Source organism: Notolabrus celidotus, chromosome 9 (assembly GCF_009762535.1).
Source record: "Notolabrus celidotus isolate fNotCel1 chromosome 9, fNotCel1.pri, whole genome shotgun sequence".
Classification (NCBI taxonomy): domain Eukaryota; kingdom Metazoa; phylum Chordata; class Actinopteri; order Labriformes; family Labridae; genus Notolabrus; species Notolabrus celidotus.
This window is the reverse complement of record NC_048280.1, coordinates 15,561,268-15,576,181: the sequence shown is the minus strand read 5'-3', so window position 1 is coordinate 15,576,181 and position 14,914 is coordinate 15,561,268. Positions and strand designations below refer to the sequence as shown.

The 14,914-nt window shown below is 39.7% G+C and overlaps 1 protein-coding gene across 1 annotated transcript in view; it reads left to right on the top strand.

Moving 5' to 3' along the window:
* grid2 (glutamate receptor, ionotropic, delta 2) overlaps nucleotides 1–14,914 on the top strand; it is a 631,726-nt gene that overhangs the window by 514,467 nt on the left and 102,345 nt on the right. The window contains 1 exon segment of the mRNA XM_034691895.1: nucleotides 333–645. Coding sequence (XP_034547786.1) covers nucleotides 333–645 — 313 coding nt within the window.

Here is a 14,914-nt window from a genome sequence, read left to right as displayed (position 1 = left end):
TGGGAGTTAAATTTTAGTTTCAAGCTTGTGCATTAGCCATTACACAAATGAACACATTTTCTGAAAGCTAAATATAAGGGGACATTTTTTTCATGCTAATATTTTTGCATTTTGCAGACAACTCATTTCATTAGCAGAATGAAAAAGTATTTTTCGTTTTCCACCAACTGCATGGATGTTACTTTATGATAGTAAAGTTAAAATTGTAATTTTAGATGATGCATTTACTTGTCTGCGGGCACTAAGTGCCACATTTTCAGCTGTGTTCCTCACCTACACATTTTCACAGTGTTGATGCTTCATAGCCCCCTCTTGCCCTCTGCCTCTTGCAGCGAGCCGATGTGGGACTCTCTGCCCTGACCATCACGCCTGAGCGAGAGAGCGTCGTGGACTTCACCACACGCTACATGGATTATTCTGTGGGTGTTCTGCTGCGCAAGGCCGAACGCACTGTGGACATGTTCGCCTGCCTGGCACCCTTCGACCTGTCGCTGTGGGCGTGCATCGCGGGCACCGTGCTCCTCATTGGTATCCTGGTGTACTTGCTCAACTGGCTCAACCCGCCCCGGCTCCCCATGGGCTCCGTGTCCTCGACTACTCTGTACAACTCCATGTGGTTCGTGTACGGCTCCTTTGTACAGCAAGGTAAGAAGAACTGGATTCAGATGGAGAAACATACTGGTTAATTAAAGGCTGACTGAGTCAAGTCATGCTGTACCCTAAGCAAAATAAGTACATTTTAAGATTAGATTTTAGACGCATTAACACACATGGGAAGGGGATGTGAACCCGTGTCTCAGGAATCAAAAACCTAGACTTTGTGCACCTACCTTTGAGCACACACTTATGTCTTCCACAAAGAACAAAAGTAGCACTTTGTTGGCCGGAAAAGATGTTGATAATAAACACATTTCATGCGCCAGTTGTATTTTATTCAGGTTTTATCGGAAACATCATTTAAAAGTGTTTAATAGTTTTATACTTTACTTTAAATTAGGTGAGTCCAGTTGTGTATTTCGGGAAGCTATTTGCATATTTTCACACTGTCTGATTCTCACCCCAGGTGGAACCCTTAACATGCACAGTTGTGTTATTGTTTAATGTTACACCGAGAGGGAATCATCTTTTATAACACTCCCTATTTTCAGGGTGTATCACAAAGGTAAAAAATAGAGCAGATATGGGAGGATAGGGAATCATTGAAGGAAAAATGTGATTCTAAAGCAATCTAATGTCAGACATTTGATATTAGCTGTCCTCTGGGTGTAATACGTGTGGAATGACCTTTTGTGTTTGAGCAGAGTAGTCAAATGAGAAGTCAAGGGAGGGGAGGTTTTTATTTCACAGGGATTGAGAGGAGGATAATGACCTGATCCTGGTCATATACCTAAAGATTGTCCAGGATCCATTGGGCCGTGCTCAGGTGTGGAGATCAGGCAATTGACATCTGGGGAAGGGTTTAAAATTCATCAGTGCAGGAATAGATCTATGATTAGGAGAGGAAAGGGCAAAGGAAGGAAGTAGCAATAAGATCAACACAATGTGCTTGAGCATTATTTTTGGTTTCCAACTGGCTTGTGTGTTTCATCGAGCATCCATAACTCCACCAAATATGTTCAGATTCATTGGCTCATTGTTGTGTTTGTTTGTCGATATGGATGCGTGGGTGTGTCTCAAACCATTCTAAATAAATATTTGCTATCTTCCACTGAGCACAGTATGCTCAAGCTATCTTTCTCCAAGACTAGCAATAGTTAATGTTTTAAGCTACATTAATTATGCAAATGTAAAGAGGGAGGATTTTTTTTTTTTGTCTTTTTGTTCCTAAAGCTGCCTTTGAAACATTTCAGACCCTGAATAAGCAGCTGATGAGCATCCCCCCGTTTGGTAAATAATCCTCCATCTTGTGCTGCAGCTAATGGTGGTAATGATGATGATGATACATGCTAATTGCTGTTTGATATTCGCAATCGTTTCTCTTTTTAGCTGTAATTAACATTTTAGTCATGGCGTCATTAGGGAGAAAAAAAGAGGGAGACAGAACATATCCAATTTTTCAAGACTGGGTTCCTCCTTTGTGTGTGTGTGTGCGTCTGTGTCTGTGTATATATATGTGTGTGTGTTTTGATGTATCTGTGCCGAGTATGCTCACAGTACGTGTTAGAGTTTGTTTTCATGTGGCCTCAGTGCATATTGTTCATTTGAAAAAAGTCAGCTTTAGCTACAAATAAACAATTTTTTAGCCAACTTTACATAAAATGATGATGAATAATGAACAGACTACCAAAGACTGAGTACGCTGGGCATACTTTAAAAGTCACCTGGAATGTGGTTTGATGCAGCTTACATCTAGATAAAGAATGACTTGTGGGTTTTTTTGTGTGCAACCATGTACCTCTGAGAAACACTATGACATATGCTGTTCTATCATACAGAATGTCATGGCCAGCTCAGAAATAGCAGCTCAGTAGCCCTTACTAGTAAAAATAGCCTCCTTTTTGTCATTTTCCTGTCAGCTTCCTGTACAAAGGACAAAATTATAGATGTTTGCCCAAAACCCCATTCATTATCCTGCCCTTAAACACACTGAACAAGGTCAGTAGGCTAGAATCTGTTTCAATAACTTCTCTGTTTTATACAGTGTCCAAACTTTCACTTTCCGTCAGTTAAAACAAAGGCTTTGAACTGCAAAGCACTCTCTCATGTAACATAAACACTGTAACCCTGTGTGGTCTGAGTTTCCTGTATGACAAGGCAAAGCCTTTAACAGAATTGCTGTCTGGTCTTTGCATGTGCAACATTTTTGCTTGTGGCATTATTTTTCCTTCTTAAATTGATGTACACCCAAAATCCTACATCTTTTAGCTGAGGCTGCCGTGTGAGGCACAGTTAGGTTGTGGACCAACCGGTTGTGTTACAGAGGAAAGTACTTAAGCTAGATAGCCTGGGTACATGTAGAATGCCTTGTCTTTTGAAATAAGAAGAAAATAAATGAAACAATGTATGTATGATGTAGTGTTGTTATCAGGGGGTGCACGTTTAGTTGACTTAACATTATCACCCTTGCTAGCCTGCACCAGACATATGATGGGTTGGATTAATTACTTATATTTGTATAACCATAGGTCTGAAATGCATGTCATATGTCGTATCTAAGCTGTTGTGCAGCCACCTGCCAATAACCCAGGCTGTTGCCTTGGTTAATGACTGCTGCCATAATTTTATATAGCTCTTCTACCCTGATGTAAAGAAGCACAGATGGCATCTCATAGTGCTGCATAATCTGACAGTGTCTTGATTTAGAAGATTGAGAAAAGTTGTATCTGGGCTGTGTCTGGTTCAACCGGCATATAACCATGTGACCTTCGGAATGCTTAACTGGCACAGACATGTGGACTTTAACCTGTAAGAAGGGCAGAAGAATGTTGGTGCTATCTCTGCAAATGTTAGCCACACTTGGGGAACTAATTTGACATAATTTACGACATTTAAGACAGAAGTTTTAATTATTGAAAATAAAAAAAAACTAGTTTAGAGTTTGAAAAAACAGAAGTTAGCGACAAGTACTTTCAAACACACACACTTACACACCAATATTCATACAGCAGCTCTATAGCTCTTGCAGCACGTCTTTAATGTCCCAAACCTTTGTGCTTCACCCTGATATATCGCCCTCAGGGAACATTGATTCAAATGCAAAGACACACAGAGACACACAGCAGGAAGAAGCTGCAGACAAGTGATGAGAGCAAAAAGTCAAACATGATGCTGAAATTTTGCTTTTGGCTGAGTCATTTTGACTGTGAGGGGGAAGTAAGGTTGAGAGAGAGAGAGGGAGTTGCAGGGGGATTACAGTGATTTCTCTCAACCCCTTATCTTTTCTTGTCCTCCACCTGTCTCTCCCTTTCCTTGCAATCCACTTTTCCTTTCTTATACTTGCGTTTCTCTCCCTTTCAACTCTTGTTGTGTGACCTTTTGTCCCTCTCATACACCATCTTTTTTGCCTTTTTCTATCATCCCTCCTTCTTTCCTTTTCCCATTGTGTGGTTCACTTCTTTTCCACAATCCTTCGTCTTTCTCTACTCTGTGCTCCCTTTATTTTCTTCTCCAATATTCCCTCCCTCTTGCCCATCAGGGTAACAGCCAGTTTAGTGTTTACAACTTCACAGATAGAACTTTTAGACTGGTGTTTGTTTAAGTTTGCTTGCAAGTGCAAATAGAGGAAGAGACACAAGAAGGAAGTGAGAGCAGCAAAGGAGATGTTTTATTATTTGATAGAAATAGAGTATCCCAGCAAACCACAGAAAACCTGAAAGAGCTGCTTTGATGGGAAAAACAAATGCAAAATGTAAAAAGTATCGAGTTGTTTGCACAAATAGCATTTTAATGTGAAGCAGAAAAACAAACAAATCAAAATCTCACATGCATACACGCATATCCTGAGTTCAGAAGTTGTGCATGAGCAATTATGGGTATTGCTAAGACAATTTTGTTTTCACTCTAACCTTTAAAAAAGTTGCTGAAAAGGAGATTGAACAAGCATTCATACATTGCTTACTACACAAGCAAGCACCAGGTATAAAACTAGATATACAGCACATTCAATCAGAACAAGGTCAGACACTACATCAGCCAACATGACAGAAACTTACACACACTTTTAAGTACAACGAAACACTAGGTCTTGTAGTCTCTGGTACAAAAGATTGAAGAAGCATTAGGAAATACAACCTTACATTTACAGCATACAGCCACACTGTCTCCGCTAAGTTAAATACCAACCATGCAGCTTCTTTGTGAAAACATGCAGCAGAAATACAGGTGAGACCCTCTATCAGCATATACCTGTTTTGGGTGATGTGGAACTATCCGTTTAGGTTTTTTTGTCTTTCTTCCTTTGAAAGCAGATACATCTTCAGTGCTGCAAACAAAGAGAGAGAGAGCAGGAATACCTGGAAAATAATTTGCAGGTCATCGCACAAAAGTTTTCTAAAAGCTGAAAAGTGATAGAAGTACTGTAGGTAAGTGATGTGTACAGAAGAGAGAGGATATGATTTAAAGAGGCTGTGAAATGTTTCCTAAGGAGATTAATATTGAGCTTCAGTTGGGTTACTCTTTGGCCCTGGCCGTGATGGGAAGGTCATTCCAATATTTTTCAGAGCCAGGAGGAAGTGGAGTCAGGGCTGGGATGAATGATTACCGGGTCACATTATTAGCAGAGCCACGCAGACAACATTAGCAGAGTGCAGGGCATTGACTGGCTGCTATGTAGAGTTTGGACAGAGCGTTACCCGGAGGGATGAGTATGTGAGCTCATTTGCAGATGTGTGCACCGGGTTTTGTATTTGGAATGAGCCACCACAGGCAGTCGAGCACGACGCGGTTGACATGCAAGAATTCAGGATGATAGAAAACAAGACAGCCTGCAGCAGTTTGAATGAGTTGTGGGAGTGTGATCAGGAGGAAAGTTTTAGAAACCTCAGATGGAAGTTAAAACAGAAGTGCTCTTTAAGAACAGCCTCCTTTCAGTGTTATGGATAATTGAAAACCAGCAGGAAGAGAAGAGAATGTTTGAAAGCAAAACAGCCTTTGTAAGATGGACACACACACACACATGGCATTTAAACGTGGAATCAAAGTCTTATTCATCGTCAGAGATGATAATGCGCTTCAAATTACAGCCTATAAAGTGGATTAAACATAATTTTCTACGGATATCTGTGACTGAGTAAACCAAAGGCAAATTGAAATGACCATTTATTATTGTGTTTGAGTCATTATGAGAATTTTATTGAGTACTCCAAGCAAATGTGATAATGATGCAATTAATTTATGATCCATTTCATTTCTTTTAAGGTACACCTCAAAGTGCTACAAGAAAAACATCATTTTAAGCAGGAATGAAGAAAAAGATAAAACACGGAGAAGCAGTGGAAAATGATTGAGCAGTTCAAATAAAATGGTCTTGTTCTCAAGAAATACATTTTTGGGCCCTCCTTACAGACAATTCTCAGGGTTCGACATGCCCTCAGGTGTTGCCCTGGCAGTGTGTTCCAGGCAGAGAGCACCTGTTACAGATTACATTAAAAAGAACTGCAACAAATGTGATACTCCACTCTTTGTGGGTGTTTTTTTTTCACGTTTGGTTCAAAGCTGCACTCTGAGTGAGAAGAAAGCAGGAGTGGCCTCAGTTATCAAATGGACTGTGAAAGGTGCTGTAATTGAAATGTGCAAACAGGCGACAGAAGCTGGCAGTCAAAGGAAGAGAGTCTCCGCAGACATGTAACCTGTGTTGGAGGGAGGTGCTGTTTCTTGAGTCAGGCTTACTGAAGAGAGGGAAAATTCAAATCATGAGAGACAAAATTGCACCAGGTTATTAAACAAATATACACAGTATGAGAAATCAGTGCGATTCAGATGTGAGATTGACAGAATAGTTTGTCAGTGTGAATATTAAACAGTGACCCGGCCAGACAGAGACATATTGCCAAGTCACACAGTAACTGCCATGTAGTGAAATGAAGATAACAGATAATTAATGGTTAATTTAACAGGACATTGTGGTGCTGGTGTTAAATAGTCTGATTGCAGATGGGAAGAAGGACCTGCGTAGCGCTCCGTCCTGCAGGGTGGGTGTCTCAGTCTGCTGCTGACCCCACAGTCTCATGCAGGGGGTGAGAGTGATTCTCTATGATGTATGTCAGCTTGGCTAATGTCCTCCTCTCACCTACCCCCTCCTATTTGAATGTTTGTCTTAAACAAACTCTCTCTCTCTCTTCTCTCTCTCTCTCTCTCTCTCTCTCTCTCTCTCTCTCTCTCTCTCTCTCTCTCTCTCTCTCTCTCTCTCTCTCTCTCTCTCTCTCTCTCTCTCTCTCTGTTTCTGGTGTTCTCCTAATTAATGTCCTCACCAGTAGGGGAGGAGAGAGATGCCATGGAGAAACAGACTGTGTTTTTGTGGGTGTGTGCACAAATGTGTGTGTTATCATAGCATGCAGCCTCACAGTCAGCGTGAGTGCTACTGTCTCTCAATTAGAGCGAACTTTGGGAGAAATGCAAATACACACAAACACACACACACACATGCACTTATGCATACTGTGAATTATTTGTTTTCACTGTATGAAAACATTGCAGAGATACACAAACACACAAACACAGAATGAGGGCCATAGGCCACAATCAACATTTTCATCTCTCCATCTGCTGCTCTAAACTTCTTTCTCTCTCTCTCTTTCCCTCCCTTTTTTTATTCCCCTCATTCTCTGTGCCTCCTTTTTTTTTCTGCGCTCCCCTGCTGCCCGTCTATCTGTCTGTATGAGCGAGTGTGTAACTATGTGTGTGAGAGGGGGAGAGAGAGAGGAGAAGTGTGTGCTCTTTTTACAGCTTTGTTGGAGCGCCATATAGAATAGACTCCATTGTTTCTCTTCTCCTCTCCTCCCTCCGTTCATGTTTCATCCCTTCATCCCTCAGCTCTCTCTGTTCTGCAGTTCTTGCTACTTACTGCTGAGTTGCCTCGATGTGATTTGCGTTCACATTCAGCACTCCCCATTCCCCCTCTCTCGCTTCTCTCGATGTGTCTCTCCCTCCATCATTATCTCCGCTTCCGCTGTGCCATACTGCTGGGAATCCAACGTTATCATCATTTTCCTGCCCTCTTCCTCTCTTTTGCTCCCTCTTTTCCTCTCTTTATGACTCCCTCTAATCCATTATCCCTCTCTAACGACACTGTGGTGCTGCTGTGAAGTGGACCCAACTTTAGGACGCCCTTCCCTCCTGACTGTGCCCCTCTATCGCTCCATCTATCCTCCCTCTTTGCCTCTCTCTGTCCCTCTCAGTCTCTTTCTGGCCATAGAGACATGCCACTGTGAAAAGAGACTGTCTCTCAGCAGTTCCATTAAATGCATGTCTCTCTGCTGCTCTCTCTTCCACTCCCTGCTCTCTTGTTTTTTTTTTGTCACAGTTGCTTTCTTTCGTTCCTTCTTTTTCTCTCCATTCTCAGAGTTCTCCTTTGCCCTCCCACTGTCCACTACTTTCTTATCGCTTGCATGAGATGAGCTCCGACTGTTAGCAGTTCAACCATATCCTGTTCAAACCTGCTTTCTTGCTTCTGACCTCCATGCCTGTGCCCATGTGTCCAACATGGCCTCGTGAATACTAAGGAGGAAACTCAATACACTTACTCATGTTCTAAAATACAACTTATAGTACTGGCACTTTGCCTTAGTACTTCCATTTATCAGTCATACAAAGAGACAAAATGTAGGTTTTAGTAACAAAAATATTAAGTTTGATGCACTTCTATGGATAAAATGATCCAACAGGATTCAACATTTAAATGCTGCTAACATTTTACTGTTTTGTTTTTTAGTGAAGGAAATTAAAACATCTGGTAAAATCTATAGGTTCTAAGCTTAATTCAAATGTATAGTTTGGGGGGTGGTTTGAATAAATCTGCCTGCCTGACACAAGGCTTTCACTGCCAAACTATTAACACCTCCTCCCCCAATGCACCAGGTCTCCCTTGAAAAAGATCTTTGATCTCAATGGGACCAGACCAACCTGGTTAAATAAAGGTTAAATAAAATGAAAATAATGCAAGACAGTGGTAGATGGATACTTTACTGGTGTGCAGCCTGCTTCCTGTGAGTAGGGAGATGGGGTCCACAATATCTTGCGAATAACTTAAATTATGTAGACTAAATGAAAAAACTTTTACCTGGGGCTTTTTTAAATGGGGGAAATTAACACATGCTGCTTTAATGTCAGTTTCTTAGCTTTATTTTCATACGTTGCAGAGATTTGACTGAGATAAGGCCACAGTGAATTTTTCCAGCAAGAGGGGCAGAGGAAGATGACTGGAGCTGAAGGCTTCAGCTGGCACATGCCTCGTCAGTGAAGCGCATAACATTAAAATCATTGTATATTCATTAATATCTGCAAAACAAGCATATTTTGATATAGCAAATACCCATGTTCATCTCATTATCTGTGCCTTTCCCAATTCATATTCAAATCCCAGGCTTATCTTCAATAAGTAGGTTTAGCAACAGGTTTCGGGTTTCAGACTGGCAGGTGGGCAGTTGTAGCTGTTTGCCGGATGGCAATATTTTGGCCTAAACTCCACTTCTTTGCCATTTTCGAGATTAGCTGAAAGTTGGTTCGAGTCAGCATTACAAATGTAGCAACTGCCATCCAACACCTTCATTATTTCTCTTCAGAAACCAATGATGTCACTGAGTCTTTCAATGTTTGGGTGAGTCTACGGGTGAGATTGAACCAAAACAGTAAGGTCAGAGGCCTTACATCTAACACTAGTGACTTCTGTTGTCTTTCATCCAAAACATGACATGGCCAAACTATGATAACACTGTTTACCTGATTATTGAACCTCTACTGAGGGATTTGGGTGCCTAAATAACAGCTGAACATAAAAATCACAGATTCAAAATGCATAACAAAGTGATATTCTGTACTTTTTTTACAAAGAGGAAAGTCAAGCAACTCCCGCTGGTGGAGACTCGAACTACAAAAATGTGTGGTATTATCCAGCATGCTGGCATTTAACATGTCAGGGTGTAATGCATGTGTTGACTCTCACATGCTGTTAGTGTTCTCTCTCTCATTCTCTATCTGTACTGAATGTTTAACCATGCTGGTTAAAATGCATGATGAAAATGTCTCCTGCTGTTTTTCCACAGCTACAGACGTAGACAGACATGCACTGCAAACATTTACAAAGAGTCTTTTAATTAAATGACATATAACTCATCTTGCTTGTGCAGCTTGTTTTGATGTTGAGTAAGGATTTGTACCTTACATAAAAGTTATATCTATCAAAGCAGCTGTGAAGCTGACTGAAATCTGCAGGTCTAGTTCTTCCCAGATTATTACACCAGGGAGTCTGACAAGCTCTGTGAATCAGGGACGCTTAATTGTAATACAAGCGTATTTATTTTGGGCTCTTTGCTGTTAACTGCAGCACGCAAACAAAACCAAGTAAATTGTTTTTAATTCCCAGTGAATGTGTTGTAAAGGTCATGCTTTGAGCATATTGCAGCCGGAATGAAGAATAGATTTAATTGCTTATTGACAAATGATGTGCTCACACTAACTTTTTCTCACAGTTCTAATTAGTGCACAAATGTTCCATGGTGCTGAATAGGTAATTGGTGAAAAAACTTTATTTTCCAAAAATCTAATGATGAATAGGATCAGGTTGCACTGATGTCTATTTCTGCCTCTAATGATAGACAAATACAAACTAGAAAAAGTCACGAATGTGCACGTTCAATGATGAAGCATTGTCACCTTTGCTTATTTTCACCAGAATTACTAATACGTTAAACACTTTAAGAATAGTTTTCAGTTCTGTAGGTCCAAAATGCAGATCATATGCTGCTTCTAAGCTGTGTCTAAGCTGTAGCATAGCCACCTGCCACTAGCCAGGGCTGTCGCTCTGGTTACCGCCATATTGCTGTGATACTCTGCTATCCAGGTGCACACAGGCACAGATGACAGATGGCATCTCTTGGATGTTTTTGTGTGTTGGCTGTGTCTGGTCAACTCGACTCAAGCAACATGTAACAAGCACACACATCTGGATGTTAACCTGAAGGAAAGACTGAAGGATGGTGGTGCTGGCACTGCTAATGTTAGCCACACTAATATGACATTGTTTACCTGCAGGCTCTATGATTTGCGTTTAGTCGTGGGGTTTTTTGTGCTGCATTGTGACTGTTTTCTGAGTTTTTTCGTACATTTAGACTTGTCAGCTAGTTGCAACTTCAATTTAAACAGCTAGGAAATGAGTCACTTCGAAATATCCCTTCTTATTAGATTAAAAAAATCATAAATATGACATTAAAAAAGTTCAAACTCTGAGATAGAAGTAGATATGACTAGATAAATAGTCATAATTATACGTGGGTTAGTCCTAAATGAGATAGAAAAATCCAATCTTTTTGTACCATATTTTATCCTTAATTTCATAATTGTGAAATTCAATCTCATCATTTCAACTCTTAAACTCTCAAATACGACTAACTTTCTGAGAATTAAGTCTTATTTTAATACAATTTATAATCTATAATTTTAATTAATTCAATTCTGAATTTTTCATGCAATGTCAATGTTTTTTAACTCATAAGTTCTCATTTTCATGTCATAATGACATTTTTTGTATTATTTGGCTCTTTTTATAACTGTCTCTGTTTCCCAAAATTTTGACATTAAGTGTTATTGGAACTTTTTATTTTTTTTTATTGTGAGATTTCATTGAATAATTTAGAATTTTTATTTTGACTTTTAATCTATTTAATCTGATTTTTTTTTTCTCATTATGATTTTTATTTTGTATTTTTTTCCTAAGTTGTTATTATAGTTATTTTTTCTATTTTTAATCAAAGCTTAGTCTTTATTTTTGCAGCAGAAAAGAGCTTTCATAGGCCTTGAACTGGCTTAGGTGCTAGAAAATAGAGATAGAAGAATAGTAGAACGACATGCTTCTTCTATTCAACAATAAAAAGCATGGCAACAAATTACAGACTGATTTCCCCAAACGGCAATCAGTAAATCCAGATATCTGCAAGATTTATATAGCCATTCATAGTATTGAGTCCCCCCACCCCCCCTAACATCCTATACCATCCCTCTGCAAAACTACACAAAAACTCTTCAGCCAGATGGAGAAACAAAAAGAAAAGGAGGATTAGAAAGAGAAAGGAGTAATAAAAGGTAGGTCAGTCAGAAGAGATAAAACAGCAGGCGAGCCGGGTGCTGCACACCTTGTTAGACACCTTGTTAGTGCTCAGTCAGTCATTATAGTGGCTGCTGAGGCAGGGCTTTATAATAATATAGAGGTTTAGAAAGAAAGAGAGACTAGCTTGAGTTTTCACAGTGGCCAAACCAACATAATAGGGTTGTGTTATGACTGGAAAAAAAATACACTGCAAACCAAAGAAAGACGGCAAGGGCAGCAAAGGAGGTGGGTGAAGAGAACAGGAAATAATGGGGTGGACAGGAAGACGCTCGAACACATGATTGCAAACCGCTGTACCCAATTATATCAGTGTTGTGGGGAACAGATAGGTCATGCTGGAGGTTGAAAGGCTCTGCATGTTATTCAAATGTGGATAAGGGTTAACAGGACTTTCTCTTTGATTTGAAAGCCTAGATGGATTCAGCCAAAAATAAATGAAAGTCAGTGTGTTTGTGTTTGTGTTTGTGTTTGTGTTTGTGTGTGTGTGTGTGTGTGTGTGTGTGTGTGTGTGTGTGTGTGTGTGTGTGTGTGTGTGTGTGTGTGTGTGTGTGTGTGTGTGTGTGTGTGTGAGCATGCGTGCGTACCTGTGTGTGTTACATATCTGTAAAGATGTCTGCAGCCTTCACACGTGTTCACTTCTTGAGTTTAGATTGAATTAGCATAAATGCCAGCACAATTTACTCCATATGCAACATATGTTTTCCTGCGCTAAATACTTACAGTAACAGAAAATAGAGCCTGGAACATTTATTAAGTTTCAATCTAACTGTTTTATTATTATCACTCCTCATGACTACACAGTGACAATTTTAACCAGTCTTTCCAATTAGCTCCATCATTGCTGTCATATCTTATACAACACGGAAAAATAATTTAAAAGTTAGCTCAGTTTTTACTCATGTAATTACTTTCATGCAGCCAATTTCTCTGACAGGCAGCTTTTCATATCACCTTTGTGTGTGAAAACTTTAATAATGTTTGATTTCCTGCAAGGTTGCACAACATGTCATGTTCCTACAGAAAGCTGACCCTATATACGGGTTAGGCTAAAAGAAAACACATCCTGGGATCTTATTTTGGATCAAAAATTGTCCAGGCTCATATTAAAAGCAGTAAAAGCACTTTCATTTCTATAAGTGTTGTGTTATGTTTGACAGACCCATTCTGACCAATTCTGATGTTTTTTTTGCTAGACATAACATTGTATTGTATATACCTCAATCTGAACATAACCAAGCATGAATGAAAGACTGGATATAATCTTTTTCTGGCTTGGTGTAAAATAAATAGGACTGCTAGAATGTCATAGCCTGGTTCAGAAAAGCATATGATAAGCCACACTGTGCCATTGTGGATAAGTATAACTATCCGCTGCAACTAACATTAAAAGTCCTGGTGGAGTTGATGAAAATTGAATTCTGATGAAGAAGATCTGTACTTTTTTACACTTTAAGGGATTTATGAATATTGCATCAAGTAAAACAAACTTTTCTTTCTTAGTAAGGTTGCATTTCAAGAGACTAATATCTCCATATTAGTTCCTTTTTTGGTTCCTAGAAAAAAGGATATTCATAGCTTCTCTCCTTTGCTTGTCTTGCAATTGTAACATGACAACACCTGTTTGTTTTTTTCTACTGAAGAACTAATTAAAACAGCTTTGAAATATGGAACAGGTAATGGAATGGTATAAAAAGATTGTTATCTCCACTACTTTTCTAAGTAAAGGGGCAGTAAAGGTGAGTAAAACAACAGAAGAGACATCATATTCAGTCATCTGTGTGACTTTCTGCTTGTATGCATCATGTAGTATGTGACTGGGTGTGCAATCACCATCATAAGTTACCTTTGTCTTTGAGGAGAGATCTGTTTCCATTGGAACTGTGGTATCTGCAGAGTCAAGAAGGGAGGTGGAGAGTGTGGAAAATTTCCTGTTATTGGTCTGAAGTAAAACATCGGGAACAGAGGAGAAAACAATGTTTAGAAGAGTAGGATCCCTTTCTTTTACTAGGAGCACAGACATCAACAGAAAGAGCACTTGTAGCGCTATTTCCTCAGGTCTTGCCCCGCTACATTCTTTTCCACATCACCTTTTTGTTATCCTGAGATGAGCACCACTTCACAGCCCAATCAAATGTGGCAAACGTGATTAACCACTCAAACTTATTAAAAAGAAAGTGGGCTAACTTCCAGCTAATCAGGGCATTAATTGCTCTCCATGCCTTTTAACTGAGTTTCCATAATCAATACGATTGTAAGCTCTGTGTTCATAATTTATGCTTGCTCTGACGAAACTTCGAAACTTCTGCGATAACGGCAGCGAAACAGAAACAAAATGGGTGAAGAGGAGTCAGACAGAGGACAAGGAGACAGGGAGAGAAAGTGAGATAGAGAGACACTCTATAGAGACAGTGAGAGCTCAACTTCTGGGTATGAGGTGTCACAAAGCAGAGTGAGAGACTTGATGTCATCCTTTGCCTCAGCCCTCCGAATTTTGTTTTGGAGACAAGGGTGGAGAAGTGGTTGACAATTATGCACCGATGTGGTGTATGTGTGTGTGTGTGTATAACACATGAGTATCACTGCATGGCTCTATGAGTATTTGTTTCAATTGAGGTTTGACTGTGCAGAATGTGCCTGCTTGATCTTAGGCAGGAGAACTTTGATTGCTCAACACACATGCACACACATACACATATTTGTAAGACTAAACTGAACCTATAAGTATTGTCTTCTTATTTTTTAGTATTTTCTTCAAACTAACCCCTCTCCATTAACATTAATGTACCCTCAATGCAGACTTTAGTTAATATTAAAGAAAGCCTGCAGTTATGTTTTCATCCAGTGTTCCCAGAAGGTGTTATGGTAATTTTTTTTAGGTCTAATAAACATGGTAAAAGTGCCTAGGGCTCAGAAACACAGGTAATTGCCCTCACCTGTCTGTGTTAAAAATGAGAAACTAAACCTGCTCTGTGCACAATGTGACGTAATGCAAATTTTAAAAGGATACTCAGAAGTTGCGTAGTGTACATGCGGCCCTTGAGAAAAGGAGGAGGAAGAACAAGACAAGATTCTGGATCACAGTGACAGGTTGTATTTGGTGTTGCAGGGTGTAAAATATTGAAAATGACAGTGTTAAAATTGAATATGAGCGACTCA